The sequence below is a fragment of the Pempheris klunzingeri genome, chromosome 3 (assembly GCF_042242105.1).
Source record: "Pempheris klunzingeri isolate RE-2024b chromosome 3, fPemKlu1.hap1, whole genome shotgun sequence".
In the NCBI taxonomy this organism is placed as follows: Eukaryota; Metazoa; Chordata; class Actinopteri; order Acropomatiformes; family Pempheridae; genus Pempheris; species Pempheris klunzingeri.
The window spans coordinates 10,272,736-10,289,309 of NC_092014.1; the positions used below are offsets into that span (position 1 = coordinate 10,272,736).

General features: G+C 39.1%; 1 protein-coding gene across 1 annotated transcript in view; it reads left to right on the forward strand.

The window, feature by feature from the left end:
• The window catches only part of fam13a (family with sequence similarity 13 member A), a 54,728-nt gene that overhangs the window by 22,376 nt on the left and 15,778 nt on the right, over positions 1–16,574 (forward strand). Inside the window, exons 8-13 of the mRNA XM_070856538.1 lie at positions 2,904–2,945; positions 11,086–11,127; positions 11,244–11,441; positions 12,637–12,841; positions 15,709–15,767; positions 16,154–16,193. Coding sequence (XP_070712639.1) covers positions 2,904–2,945; positions 11,086–11,127; positions 11,244–11,441; positions 12,637–12,841; positions 15,709–15,767; positions 16,154–16,193 — 586 coding nt within the window. The remainder of the gene's footprint in view (positions 1–2,903; positions 2,946–11,085; positions 11,128–11,243; positions 11,442–12,636; positions 12,842–15,708; positions 15,768–16,153; positions 16,194–16,574) is intronic.

Genomic DNA, 16,574 nt, shown 5'->3' on the forward strand with positions numbered 1-16,574 from the left:
GACAGTAGCACAAAAGTCTAGAGAGGTTGTCAGTCAGCAGTTGTATACAGAAGAACAGCGAACAAGCCACGATGGCAGTGGAAGCTGTGAGATGCTGAGATCTCGAATAGAGAACATTAAAAGACAAAACGATTTGTCAAAAAGTCAAAAATGAAATAGATTAACTGACATGGAAATAAGCATTAGATACAGTTCCAATATCAGCAAGTATGTGGAATTGTTTTGGCCGCTGCTTCACACCTTGATGATGCTTGGTCATATGACACACATTGCTACATCAAATTTACTTATCCAAATCAGGTCTCTAAACTCCTCTCACTGGTATTTCTGCTAATCAAATACATATGTTGTATTTTTCTATTTTACTTTCAATGTCAATAAGGTATAGTATAACATAATAATCCTAATAAAGGAACAAGCAAGATGCATGTGTTACTTAAACTCCATTTTCCCTGATGGAATGAGCGTATACTAAGCATAGCTTAGCCAGGCTTATCCAATAAATACTTAAGGTCTGCACCACTACACATTTTGTGCTCTGCAGAGATATTCTAAGAATGTCCACTGTAGAAAATGGCAGAAAATGAACTTGTAGCAGTGCAATGTAAAATGCAGACTTCCATTTTAAATTTGCCTTGCCCTAGCCAGACTTCTTTTCTTGTTTATTTTTCCAGTAGCTGGACAAAGAATAGCTTTACTTGACCGGCTTTTGAACAAAGATAGTGTAATAATTGATTCCACGGTAACTGGCAGTATTGATCCAAAGACACAGTGATGGAACTTCCAAAATAGTGTGCACATCAGAGACGGAATAAGAACTTTAATTAGACCGCAGTGAGTGTTGTAGAGTGATTTTGGATAAAGTGAGGCAGGGCGGAAGGAGAGGGACCCTGCCAAAAACTACAGGAGCCAACTGCAGGATTTTGTGTCCAGCATCCGCTAAGCCAGACCACCTTTGTCTACACATTTTTAAAAATGTTTAAAAAGTGGAGCGTGTCCAGATTGACCAACTTGTCATTGGTAGTTTTCCGTTCGCCCCAAGGGATCAGACCCTTTCCAAGTGCCCCTACAAAGCTTCTCGTTATCCCTTCAGTAAGGTAGTGGGTAAGCAGGATTTCCGCTTTTGCAATTCACAGCGGCAGTGATGGCACACATTATTTTAATACGCTTGCCAGACTGTGTAACACCAGTTAAGAACATGGGTGTGGGGGAAAAAAAACGCATTCACCACTGAGGCTCTAAAAAATGTGTTTGTGGTGGATTACACCTGCACCTAAAACAAGGCTGGAGGAACACATGCACGCTTCCTGTACATTGTGTCATTTCAGAAGACTTCTGAAGTTCAACGAACTTTGGCCCATTTTGATTTGTGCCTGACTGAAACTTAAATCCTTTGTTTTGAACTTGTTGAGGTTCTGCCCAAAGGGCCAAAGTGGTTTCCCCTCCCCTCAACACGCCTGCCCCTTACAGTAAGCCACATGACGGCTCGTCACGTACCAAAACACATCAGAGAACCAAACGTTCACTGAATAGTCTGCTCAAAAACAACTCTTTCTTCTTTGTTTTAGAACATCTGAGACTCAACATGTTTACAACCTACGTTCAGAATGAGTTATTGAGGATTTATGAGTTATCTCATATTTGAAATTGTTTCAGTTTGATTGTTTTTATCATTTTTTATTTTCTGTTCCTCTTAAAGACCTCTAACAAAACCAGCAAAATAGAATATTTTAACAAAACATTGCTGCAACTAGCAATTATTTTTATTATTAATTAATCTGCAGATTATTGTCTAGATTCATCTGTTTCTTTTATTTGCTTGAGAAAATGGCTGAATTGTGTGACAAAGGGCCATATGACCCAATGACTTTCAGTTTACAACTATATAAACCAGGGCTCTATTGATGAGTGAGATATTTTGCAAACTTTTGCGTTGGAGAACAAACAAGTTGCCAAAAAGTCTTGTCATTCAAAAGTTATGAGCAGTTGAAATGTCAAAAAATGTCTTGAATGTCTCTGCGTCTGCTATACCTGGTTTGTCAACATTTTTTTATCCTGATCCTTTTTCCATATACTTTCTGTTGCATATTTGTAAATTTAGAGCACTGGTACAGTTCATATCGTCACATCCAAACAAAAGTCCCAGAAAAGTAATAGTAGGGATGAACAGCGTGCTCAATACCAGGACACTAAAAATGACGCTGCCACTGCATCATATTTAAAAATCCCATTAACTGAAGATTCATGTCTTATTTGTTTAAAAGTTCACAGCAAAACACCAATCTTGAGTTGTCATATGGATTCATTGTAGCAAGACATCAATTAATTTATCAGTAAATAAATGGCTCATATGGCTCATATAAGTGTTTATAAAGGCAGTCATTATTTAATATTCCATTATTTGTTATAGGGTCCAACAGATCAGGTTTGCTTGCAGTGTTTTTTTGTCTTGTTTTGACTTTAGAGAAGATAATACAGTATTCATCTGTGCTTAGGCAAACAAGACAAGGTGATTATGACATTTCTTGCCTCTAAGTGCCAGGATATGAAAATGTTAAGCAACCTCAACACTCAGTGCCAAGACTGAGTTCCTCTTATTGTTGCATAATTTCATCATGTGTTGCTGGCATACATCCAGTAGCAGCAGCCAGCCTATATTCTAGAGCAGCACACATTTTTCTGTTGGTTCATAATAATTACCAGAGACAGGTTCCACAAAGGCACTGATCTGTACCACTGCATGGCTATTATTCTGCAGACAAAGCCAGCCTTATGCTCCTATTTTCAGCCCCAGTGACATGTAGTGATGAGTGGGGTGGGGGGAGTTCATGTTTTTATGCTTTAACACTTCATAGCCACATCCTGTAAGCTAATTACTTATGGGGTTTGTTTTCATATTTCAGCTCCCAAGAAGAAGAGAGGCCAATATCTCCTTTCTACATGAGGTAGGCTTCCTCTCTCTGCGTTTGAAAGATGGTAGGACTGGGTGGGAGTGTGTTGTTTTGGACTGGAGGTGTGGGGGAAGTGGCTGTGTGCTGCCTTAGTGTATTGTCATCAGAAACAATGGAACCACCAGTTAGAGGGAAAGCGGGGCAGCGCGCACATGCAACAGTTTGCTCACCACTGTTTGGTTATTGTGGTGGAGGCAGCCGCTGCACGTTTCAGACACACCACTCAAGCAAAAGACACGTCTTGATGACGACACTGTTTCAGAATGATGTGACGGTCACTGAACAGTTGCTGGGAGGATATTAACTAGAACTACAGAGATAATCGATTAATTATGTCAACCAGTGTTCAAGAAAAAATAGTGAAAAATGTAAACACTTTCAAATTTGCTTCTTTTTTTGCATCAATGTAAACAGAATTTATTTGGGTTTTGCGCTGTTAGTCAAACAAAACATTTTACGATGTCACTTGAGGCTCTTGGAGGTTGCATTTTTTCAGTATTTTTTTATAGACTTGATTAATTTCTTAATGAAAAAAATGATTGGCAGATGAAACAAAAATTAAAATGTCAAGTCAATGGAATCGAATATATAGTAACAGTCAGGTTTTTTCATATGCAAGTGATAAGCTTTGCACACAACTTGACCACAAGTTTAATTATCTGTATTATAGCACATTTAGCCCTCAGTGTATGTTGACCTCAAGCCTTCAAAACTCAGCAGCTTGTCCAGTCAGTGTTAACAGCTGGTTCTTCAGTTAGTCATTTAGACTTGGCACATTTTGACTAGAGTGTTGTTTGCTGATATGACCTTAGAGCTGATATGGATTGTGTGATTGTGTGATTGAGTGTGTTTAAAAGCTTCACAGGATAATTGTCACTCAGAACTGACAAAAAGGGATTGTAATTCAACTTTATATACACTTTATTATTGTATGCTTCAAATAAAAAATGCATGTCCAAGCTTAAACATGAACGCTTTCTTTAGATTTTTACAGCCTGATTAAATGTTAATATTGGACAATCACAGATAATTTGTAGATGGTGTTTTGTAGCAGCAGTAAACCAGGATAGAAAAAAAACCCTTTGTTTTAACTTTGAGTGGAACATCTTGTCTCTTGGTTAAAGTGTGACAGAAACACAAATCCTTTTTATCCATAAAGGAAGGTCGAAGGTCCCAACTAGTGCACTAATCCAAGTCCTGGACATGTGGTCAGTCATACAGTCATCTACGTACAGTATGTGTAGTGAATAATACATAACTATAACCTCTTTTACTGTGTTATGGGATATGTAATCTCTTTTTATGTATTACATAATGCCAGTACACAGCAAGTTACAGCACTGAGTAAACTGGAGATGATGGTTTACAAAACTGCTAACATTTTGAAAGTCACATAAAGTCCCATTTAAAACATTTTATATGTCTCTGTAGCTCATTATATGGCGGGTACATATGCAAAGGTATGCATACATGTCATGTGTATATGGTGTAAGTGCATACAGTAACCATATATGTATATAGCCACTGTAATTTTAGGCTTAAGGCTGAAAATAGTTTAAATTTGAACTCTGAGGGTAAAGTTGAAAGGTCAAGACAACTTAAAGGTCATAATTGGGGTTTGTTTTGCTCACTTTCACAAGTATCTATGTTTCATCAATGACCTCTCAACCTTGTTAGGTTGTCGTCAGTTTTGAAAATTGATTCATGGTTAAAATAATTTATCTGTGAACAAGACTAGGAGGAGGGGTTTCTGAAGTGTGTCAAGCAATCCTGAGGAGGCATCATGGATGTATTATGAGATGAGACCAGGATACAGCACTGAGGCTCAGCCTTGCTTCCATTTTTCCTGGGACGTGGAGGGTTAACCTTTCCAAAACTCAGGATTTTTTTTTTGTCTGAATGACATCACTGGGTGTTGTACAAGCCATTCGCCAGCCAGGCTGGGCCTGAGGCATGATTGGATGAACATTACTGTGTATATACCGTGGGCTTTTTTTTGGCAAATGCGCCGGCACACAATTCTTATTGGACTGAATAGGTGCCATCTTTGGGTCCGGTATCCAGTTCTTTTGGTATGTCCATGGGATACATACTGTCAGCATAAAATACTTGCAACGACAGTGTTATCTTGCTCATGTTTAGCACTTGATATTAACAATTTCTTAGACACAAAGTACATTAAATACAAATTGAAATATTGACCTGGTTATGACACTAGATAGAAATGGACTACAATTATTCCAATTAATTCTAAGGGGACTTAAATGTTATATTCCTGTATTAATTTCAACCCCTAGTCTGTCTCACTCTGAATCACAATCTCTAAATGACTAAGACCAATTTCTGCTGACTCTTTGTCCTTACTTTTACCTCTCTCTGTCTCTCTCTTATTCACTTGTCTTGCTCACGTTCATCACTGACTAACTCCGTGGCCTACTTGTACTTTGTCACATACACACACACATACAGACTTTCTCTCTGCTGAAGTCTACTTGAATTTCTTTACATACTCTCAGGCTGCCACATGGGCCACATCAACCTCAGTCCAGTCAAAATGGATCATAGATCAACATAATTTTCTTCTTTGTGTGTTGACCAAAGACTCTAAAGGTCCTGGCTAATATCTGACTGTGGTGTAATGCGGGATTACCTGAATGGACGCCCCTGGGTACACAGTGTGGGGGATTTAACTGGTATAAGCCTCTGCTGTGGAAGCTTTGGAGTTGTTTCCGCCTTAATTTTTATGTATTAACGAGCACTTGACTTTAAAACACCAACCCAGACATTAACTACACAAAAATATTGTTTTGTTCTCACTGTTATTTGCATAGCAATTTTCTGAGTCAAAAGGCGCTGAATGAAGCAGTTACATGAAGCAAACTTTAAGCTCTGCTGGCTTTTTAAAATCACACCCAGTTAAACAAAAATAGTACAATTAAACTGCCAGACATATTATTTCATGACAGACCTGACTAAACAGTTTATTAAATCTTGAGACACCATCACACTAAGAAGAACAGCTGAAGAGTTGTAGATCACTCACATGACACAAACAGTAACTTTGTGGAGTACAGACATGATTTTGCCCTGGGCTGCAGTATGCCTAATATCGATTCTATGAAGTGCACAGACGGTCAGACATTGTTACAGAACACTGCTGTACTCAAGAAAAGGATATTTGTGCTGGAGAAGTCATCTGAGCTCCACAACACTCTGCCAGTGACTTCGATCGGTCACCGCAATTAAACTTGACAAGATTTTAAGTACACAGCTATATCTAATTTATGCCGTAAATGAGACTTAAACCTCCTGGGATCATTTGTGTGCCAAACCTAAAGATAAGTGCAACAAATTTATGGATTCTGCTCAGCCAACTCCAATATCAGACATCTGGCAGACAGCCAATGAGACAAAATTGGAGATGATTACAATACATTTATTATATAATATGAATATTATGAAGAGTGCCAGCTGACATGAAAAGGCAAGAAAGTCTCATGTTGAGCAAAAAGGAAACACTAAGAGATGATTCAACCAGTAACTGGTAACAATAGTCCTTTGCTTCCCAGATGTTTGGTCAACAACACAAAAAAGAAAATTCTTCAACTGAGATAAAATGCCACAAAATTTATCTTATTTTTCTACATGAGGGGGCCAGTGATATTAACAGAGAGCAGTCAGAAGTGCTTAAGCAGGATTTCATTGAACTGTCTTGTCTGGGCAGGCTGGGATCGACTGTAAGTACATCGATAACTTCAATGTTTTCTGGGGATTAAGGCACCTTTTCAGGGCAGATGGCTTTCACCCATTGGATCTGGAGTTAAAGTATTGATGGACCATTTTTTGGTTCAGTTTGTGACACCCATCGGCCAGGCCTAAGATGATCTATCCCAGCACACAGAAGCCTTGGCGCCACAAAGACAAAACATAGCAGCCTCAATGTCAGTATGTTGACAACCAGCTCATGGATCACTCTTCTAATTCTTCCTCCTTACTTCACTCACCCCTCTCTGCTGTCTTAACTTTTTTGGGAGCCACAGATAAAATGGATGCGCTGCTTAATGCCGGCATTAATTTCACCTCCCTCTGTCACTGCCAAGTCGTGTGCCTCCACCCTAGGCAAGCACATTCTGTTAACACCAACCTTGCCGATAAGGGAGCCGACTAAATGAGAGTACAGCCCTCTCCTGCCTTTCCTGACAAGACTGATAAAGCCAGCAAGGTCACCAAAAGTTTGTCTCATCAGTCTCCCCAAATGTTAATGGATGCCCCTAAGCTGCACTGCCAAGCAGGGCTATCTGACTTCTTCTACCAAAATATGTCTCTTCTTTCTCCCAGTGGGAATGCTCCCAATACCTCATTGCCCCACACTAACCCAGAAGCAGGCTCTTCTTCTGGACTTAATATTCCTGTTTTGATAAGTAGTTGAATGAACAAGATGCTGTAAGTCTGAAAGATAATTCTGAAGATAATTAATTCTGAAAAATAACCAAAGCTGATATCAGTTCCCTGTCACTCACAGTCTGTCTTCAGGCCTGTCAAAAAATGTTGACAAATTGGTAAAGAATGCTTAGCTTTATTTAACATCAGGTCTTTATACGGCAAATAATTCTTACCTAAATAATTGTGTTTATGATATTGACTCAGCATGTGATGGAGCCCTGGATCTATCTATCTATCTATATATATATATATAGATATAGATATATATAGATAGATAGATAGATAGAGAGATATAGATAGATAGCTATATAGATAGATATAGATAGATATATATAGATATATAGATCGATATATATATATATATATAGATAGATAGATATAGTCCAGTACACCATACATACAACAGTGAATTGTTCATTCAGGCCTTTTCTTACTCACTTCCGTCTTATTCAATGACTTTATAGATAATTTCATTGGTAAAATAATGAATGCTATTGATGCCATTGGCCCTACTAAGGTAAATGTAGCAACATGAAAAAATGCCATGTTGGTAAAAAAAAAAATAATAATAAAGAGGGACTTTGGAAATACAATTTGAACTGAGAAATGCCCTCCGGAAAACAGCAATAATGCAGCATAATAATGTCACTTATTTGTTACTGTAGACTGACAAGCCCCTGAACTTTGCCTTGTTCTTCACTGACAAAATTTTGTAAAAATTAGTCAGGTTTGGCCCCAGTGTTCATGTTTGCTCTGAACTGGTCTGACTCGAGCAGATCTCGACCAAACAACTCATTTATGACTTCTCTTTTTTTATCCTTGTTTAGGAGTTATGATGGATCATAGTCATCCCTTTAACTTAAATAAACAGTAGTAAGTTTGTTTTCAGATCAAACGCTCAGGCTATAGGTCAATGGCAGTAAAAAGGTAGGGAGTGACTCTAGAGGTACTCACTTACTTTATAGCTCGCATAAAGTTTTTATAACCTTTGAAAGAAAGCACATAATCATTGTGTTACAAAATCACCAGCTGATCAGCTCCCGATTACGGTTGGTGGTACAATTTTATATTTTTAGGATATGTGTGTTAAAGAAAGGATTGTTGGCTTGGCTCAGTCATATTCTGGTTGTGATAATCTCGTTATGTTTCTGATGCAGTGATTCATCCCTTTGGCCTCATGGTCTCACTTGCCAGTAGTTCATGACTCATCTGCCACCATTAGACTCCCGGCAACAATCCTGTCTCATACCAGATTGGTTTCACACCGTTGCATCTTCAGTTAAAACTAAAGTGCTGTAGCCATTAATGTTTCTTCCTTTGGTGATTTTCCAAAATGCCACACTTCATCTACTGTGCCAAGTCTATTTGGGATGATGATAGCTGCCACAAGAATATTTCATTACAACTTACAGGCAGTCACGCTCACCTGTTTATTTCATTAACGCCCTAAATGTGGCACAAGCGGAAAGAAACCTGATTTCTCATTAAAGACCAATAAAGAAGATTTAATGTATTTCAGGGTGTCATGAAAATGAGCTACAGTCCAGTGCACCATATACAGTACAGAGGGGTTTTTTTTTTCGTTGTAGTGAGACTTAATGTGTTACTATAAAAATCTAGGTGCCATACAGTGTTTTAAATTCCATACAATGTTTTGAGGTAGAAAAAATCATTCAAAGACACAGAAATGGTCCAAAGAATCTATTTACTTGTGCCATTTTTATCAGAATTAAATGTCTCTGATAATTATGTGGGCACATACAAAGAATATGACTTTGTACTTGTGGTTGTCAATTGGTCTTAGTGTATTTGGACAAATAATCCTGCATCAAACCACTTCCCAAGGAGATCAAGGAGACCGGTTCACCTATAGTGCCCAAAGATAAAACCGAGGGGTCACAAAATGACAAGAGATATAAGAAAATGTGTATTTCTGTCTATGTTTGTGACTTTTTCTGTTATTTCTGCCCTTTTCTTATGAGATATGATATTTACCAGTCCCGGCTTCAAAAATCCTCTGAATGAAATAGTCTGAAAGGTAAAACTCATTATTCGGTTGCTAACAACAGTCCACTCCAAGGCTGTAACCTGGGATGAGGAGTCAAAAATAGACAGTGCTTTGTTTTATGGGGACACAGTCCAAAAAGGTGGGAACCACTGTCTTAAACTGTATCTTATATAGTATCAGTGCTGACATTGCAACATAGGGCACAGTGCGCTTGATACATATCCTAGTTATATGATTTACCCTCTCATTACCTTCATATAAAGAGCAGATTGCAGCATGGAGGGCGGTCCTCGAACAGTGCAGACAGATCTAGAAACTTATATATACCCATATGTCATATTTTAGGTCTTAAGGGGTCTATTGTACTTGATGAATTCATGTTTCTAACATTTGCAGGCATTAAGGTCTAATGTTAAGTCAACATTAGTCAGCTATTAAACCATTTCTGTTGCTTTAACCTGTTACATGCAGTGCCAAGTCTATTATTAGGTAGTGGGCTCATATTTTTCCCACTTTGCCTGGAGATAATCGAGCAGTTTAGTCCTTGGCTTCTGGAGCTCCTGTGAGCCTTTGCTGAACTTCCTCCTCTCTGTCTATCCTCTTTACTTTCCAGCTGTGTGAATAAATGAAAGTGACAATTCATGAGCTCAGATGTTAAATGTGTCAAAAAAGCACCAGACATTTACAGCCTTGTGTTTATGATTTGAACTTGCGAAACCCATCAAAGTGATTATCTGGTTATCACACGATAGGGCGTGTGCTCATCTCATCTCATTCACTGTCCTTGCTTATAGCTTTGATAATGTCAAAGCCATTTTACACAGGTCCACCACAGTCACCTTCACAATGTACCATCACTCCGTTATTATCTCTTCCTTTTATCAGTGCACCGTACAGGGCCTCTGCCAAGCTGTGCTGTTACTGTCAACACCGCTGTTTATGGAAGACTTTTTCAGGTCACCCCTATACATGTTGAGAGGTAGCTGTACTCCAGGAAAAGCTGACATGACGTCTATCAGAAGGTGAAAGCTGTAGGGATCTTGCCTAGATTTACTATCCTCTATTTTGTATTCATTTTTCTTCTTTGACAGAACCCTTTAGGAACATCTTTAGGCTTGTTAGTAGCAAAACAAATGGAAACTGAATCACAGATAAAGGCGCTTTGGCTCTTTAGGTTTAGGCTCTTTAATCACAAACTGTTTGGTTAACATGTTTGATGCCACCGTCTGACTCTCAATGTCGTAATAACCCAATATCTTTATATTTAGATAGAGATATGTTAAATTAGATATAGACACACCCCTACACACATAAAATAACCACGTGTCATCCAACAATTAGCTCATTGTTTGCTTGTGACTGTCCTGCAGGTAACATGCCTGTGTGTGTTTTGGGAAAAAGGAGACGGGGAGAGATGAAGCCATAGATTAGCATAGAGAGTAGTGACCCTGTACTCCACTGTAGGACTTACTGGTAGTCATAGAAGCCGGCCACTTTGCCCCCAGAGGACCTACTTATGCTCTGAACACAGCTGAAGTTAACACTCACTGATGCACACTAGATGCCTGGATCACCTAGTGCCAGAACCAGAGCCTGGGGGGATTTTCAGCGTTGCTCAGTGACCTGTTGTAACCACCTGTTTCTGCAACATTTACTCACCTTGTCATCTTGTTTTTCTTTCAGTAACCACCTCTCCCCTGTCCACTGCAGACCAGAGGTGGTGAAGTAAGTGGGCTTTACTGCTGTCACCATAGCAGCATGCAGAGGTCATATAATTAATGAATATATTTAGTCAAATTTTTTAACCAACTTCTCCTCTGGCTTTTTTTTTGGCCATTAAGTTTTCTAGACAGGACGATAAGTTCAGCAGTGGAACAGCATGTCTTTCATGTAAGCCCCTCGGAGGATCAAAATTCAGAGGACTGTGACTTGAGCTCGTGTCCACCATCTCCAAGGGTGACGCCCACTGCTCGGCAGAGACGGCGATACCAGAGAGAGCAGCAGCAGGAGGAGGGGCTGAGACGCAAAGAAAGAAACAGGTACAATGATTCTGGCGTCACCATGATGTTGGTGGTTGATGGTACCCCGCGTGAAATTAGCTGTTTGTCTGCAGTCGCAACACTCAAGTGTACTGCAAAGGTCAGTTCTCATGCCTTCATGTTTAAGTGTCAACCTTCATTTTTAGTGATTCTAGTGCACAAAATGTCCTTAATCTTTCTTATTTTATGACACAGACACTAGAAAATATTTTACCAGAATCGTGAAAAGAAATATTTAAAGTCACTTGTTTTTACTCATCCACTCACAAACAACAAAACCATTCAATCCACCCTCCCCATCACCTGCTGCATTACATAAAACGTAAAAATGTAACAGGGTGACTTCCACATGAGAAGAGAGATAAATATATTAAGACAAATTATATAAGATAAATATGTAAAGAATAAGGGACTGAGATAATGATACCATAACAAAATAGTTTAATATTACTTGCTTGTCACTCAGTACTCCATTAAGCAGAGTGGTTGACAGACTAGAAAATTAACAATTATGGGACAGAGTTCAGTAAGGTGACTCACCATAAGCCATTACAGAATGCCATCTGTTATAGAAATTATCTGTGGAACCCTTCAAGACATCAAACCCTTCAATAAGAGGCATATTGTGGACATTCTTGATATTAGTTCATTTCTAATGAAAACAGAATATTGTTATGACATAGGCAGATCTTTCTCATCTAGCCATGTGCTGGTAAAGCACATCAAGATTGCATTCATTACTAGAGCCTGACTTCACCTCCTCACTGCTCCTACCACTTCCAGTTAGTCTTGCGGTAACAGTAAACAATCGCAAGGTTTCGCTCTGTGCAGTAAGCTCGTCCACTGAGACACAGTACAGTCATAACAACTGGAGTCATCGCAGTAAGAAGCTAATCCTTGTTGATGGAGATCTGGTAGAGTCTGAGAGATCAGTGACACATGGATTAGAGGAGTCCATTAGTCCAGAAACAGCGGAAAATGTCAATAAGAATGTGGACAGTAAATAGAATTAGCACTAAAGCTAAACAGCACATTAAAAGGCAGAGAAGGTATAAGTAAATGAAGTATCGGCATGACCTTGGCAGTAGGTTTCCTGACACATTTCAGCTAATGTCAATCTGATAAAGATAGACCAAAGTGAGATGGAAGGCAGATGTCTCATTTCCTCACCAGTGTCTTTTCCTTCTGAGAACAGAGCTGCATCCGTCAGATCAGACACCAACAAGGAGAACATCCCGTCAAGTGGTGGAAGCAGTTCAGGCAGCGTGGGGGAGGACACGGGCAGCAGCATGGACTCACAGGGAGGCCAGAGTGGCCACAGTGAGCGAGCCCCCAAACCCAGGAAGTCGAAAAACAACCCGACTCTGGTGCAGCGCACTGACAACCAGGACACCCACGCAGTGAGTCATCACGCCTTTTCTCCTCATCTCTTTTTTTATCTTTGTCATTTGTCACCGTCTTGGCAGTGTCTCTCCTACTCTTCTCTGTTATTGTGTGCAACTGTTTTCTCTCTCTGTTGGCTTACTTAAATCTTTTTTTCTCTCACTATGACAGCTCAGTCTTAGGTCAATAGATAAGCTTAAGAAAGCAGGTTTCCTTCAGCTGTTTGTAGTAATATCCAGGCTACTCCGGATTGTAGTGAATTATAAAAATGCTGCAAACTTAACATAGAAAATAATTTACAGGGCTGTCATTGCAAACAGCATCCCCCCTAAAGCACCTGTGATTCAGCGAAGTTGTTAAAGCAGCAGCTCAACCCCCCCCATCATCCTTATTTCTGACTCACTGCAAATAATTGTCAGTTGCTGTTAACAAGAATCAGTAAATGCAGAGAGCGGCGAGTCGGACGATGACAGGAACCAGTGCAGCTGCCTAATGGCTCCCTGCCATTCCCATTGTACAGCGTCTCGTAATATGCAACACTAATTGTTAACCACTTTTTCCAGAAGCAGTACAAATGCAAGGGCCACTTATGAGTGCGCAATTTGCTGCAGCTTTTATCCATCAAAGAATTTGATACACCAGAGAGCAACTTGTCGTTTCAGCTTTTGTCATGTGGATGCTCAGTGTTTTGGCTTTGGGTTTGTTTAGTGCCCAGCATTTGTATCATGTAGTGGGCAAATGATTGAAATACAGTAAAGTACTTCTTGCTTATAGAGCAGTACTTTTCACTGAGAGGTTTTATTGGCTTGTTTTTTTTTTTATTGTCTGGGCCTCACAGTTACCACACAGAAGTAGCTTCTGCTATGGTTGGGTGCTATAAGATATGAGGGTATCTTATATCTCAGGTTATGATACATCATATATGCAATTTGTACAAATCAAAGAGCAGATTTGTTTATTGATTGTTTGTTGAAACACCTTGATTTTTCAGGAATTTCAGTTACAGGATTTGGAAAAAAAAAGCAGACAATCCTTTCAGGTTATTTTGTCTATAAACAGTTTCTCTCAAAATTTACTGGAAACTGTATATGTTTACAATATTGTGAATTTTCGTCCTGACTGAAGTGTGTTCGTAGCACTTGGGATATCGGAAGATAGCTACGTCTACGAGTCCAAAAAATATTATAAATGCAGTTGCAAGAACAATACTTTCCTCTCATATCTCACAATGTGTGATTTGAAAGAGAACTTTTAATTAAGCAAATGCTGGAGTTTACTGATTAGTCAGTATATTGTACAGTTAAAAAACGTTAATTGGGTTAAAAGGAAATTGTCAATGTGTTATAATATCATTGAGGTGATTTTACCTTTTCCCTGTGCAGTTCAGTGAAACCACTTACATACACCGGTTACATCACATATTCAGTCTTAACTATTTGATATAGGATGTGTAATATAATGTAGTTTGTACTTGGGATATCAAATGTGAGAAATTACTCTTTCTTTTGGCCACTTCAAGCCCTGGTACCATAACTGCATGAACAGACGCACATAAAAAACCAAACAGTGGTGATGTATACTTCATTGTGAGGGTAATCTGTTCCACAGAGACTGCAGGAGATTAGTCTGAAAAATGTTTTTTGTTTTAATCAGTGGAATTTCCTTGTAGGAAATGTCTGTGGTGATCTTGCTCACCTCTCTTGCGCCTTCCAGCTAAGATACAGTTAGTCATACCCAACAGTGGTGTAGAGCAGTGAGAGCTCGATGCAAGGAGTGTATAAAGGCGGTCAAAGTCACAACGAGGACATAGTGTGAACTATGCAGCTGTAGTAACATGATCCAGTCCTCACAGACTCCCTTACGCTACAGCTGCATGAAAGCAAGTTGGATTATTATTTACACTTGCCTCATAAATATATGTGCCAATGTAAAGTTCAGCTGGATGGTGTCCTGACCTACAGCCAAGCTGATGGAAATAGATTTGTTCAGTTTACACTCTAAGACTCAAGGAACAGAATCCCCATGCCAACCTCTTATGTAGCAGTACAGATGACACCCAATGCCTTGACACAAATTCGGTACAGTATGAATGTGATAGCTGCTACAATCGGGATTGGCTGAGTGAGGCTGCGCTGAGGGGCTGACAGCAGAGGTTTGAAGTTAGCAAGGGTCCGCTGGTGTGAGCAGCCGTCTGAGGCACTGAGGGTAATAAAGGGCTCTGAATGCCTCTTGAATGTTATCTCTGATGCTCTTCATAGTCAGCATGATACAACAATATATACCTTCTCTTTGGCCAATGGGATCCTTTTGATAAATTTCAGTCATCAAATCACCTATTTTGTGTAAAGTTATTCATACAGCCATATCAAAGGTAAATTTTTATTTTCAGTGTTAATACATTTATTGTTTAAATTACCCCATTTCACGCTTGTCAGACTGAAATATCTTATCAAATATAGGATGAAATGCCATGACAGAATAAACATGGTGAACATGGTAAACATTATACCTGCTAAACATCACTGTGTTAGCATCGCCTGGCAGAACCATTAGCATGGCTGTAGACTGTTACTTATCGACTCCTAGGTATTTTTCGTGTTCTGTTTATTTATCAATCTATGCAATTATGGTTCCTTGTTTCATATTTCATATGACAAGAGCAAGAACTAAAGGTGGTCTTTGTATATCAGCATACCAGCCTGTGAAGTACGTTGTAAGCCTCTGCTTGTTGTACATTTATTCATATTAGCTCCAATAACCTGCCCATGAAAAGTGTAAAGATGCTAATCAAAAAAGGAGCATAAAAGCATTAAGCATCATCTATAGTATATATGTAATATAATCAGCTGTGTAGATAATTTATGTTTGAAATCCCTTTTTCCAGTTCAAGGAATGTGTTGGTGAGAGACCCGGAGGAAACCACATGGAGACATTTCAGAAAGAGTAAGCTCTTCAATACATAATTTGATCCCCTTGAAGATATGTTTACAAAATGACATCACGTGTTGAATCACTTTTGAATCACTTTATCTCATCTTTTTAACCTTTTCCTATAAACTCACATGTTGTCACACCTGCTACCTGAATATTTGTTTTACATTGATAAGCTACTGGCCACAATCTGTTATCTTGAGACATCTGCTTGGTATACTATAATGTTTATAGCATCCACTTTATCTGATAAAGAGAGGCAGCAAAGATATATGTATGTGTATGTGTAACCTGTGGGTGTTTTCTGAGGTTTCTTACTTTCTTACTTACTGAGATAAACAGTGTGATCAGTCAAAAGCTTCTTTACTGAAGTGATTTCTGTGTTGGATTTTTTTCAGGAGTGACATTTTGAGAAATGATGGCCTCCCTTCTTCACAGGTAGGTTCAAGATAATTTCCTACGAGTTTCTCTCTGTCTGTGAGTCTTTTGTGTCTTTATGTTCTCCTCTTTCCTCTTCTTATGCAGTAGATCTGGTCTGTCATGCATGTGCAACTTAAAAAATACAGTATCAGATTTTAGGGAGCTGGGTGTGGAACAAAGGCAACGGCTGGGTATTCAATCTCTGTACTTCTTTGGTAGTGACTCAAATGTGTCACCAGCACCAAGTTTCGAATAACGCTAAAGTATCAAGCATCTTTAAAACAGTTCCTGATATGAGTTTGCACAGGAAAAGTACTGTTGTGGCATCTGCCCTGAAATCCAGGAACTGTGTACCACACAGTGCTCTACATAAGACAGATAAGGGCATTAAGGTTGGAT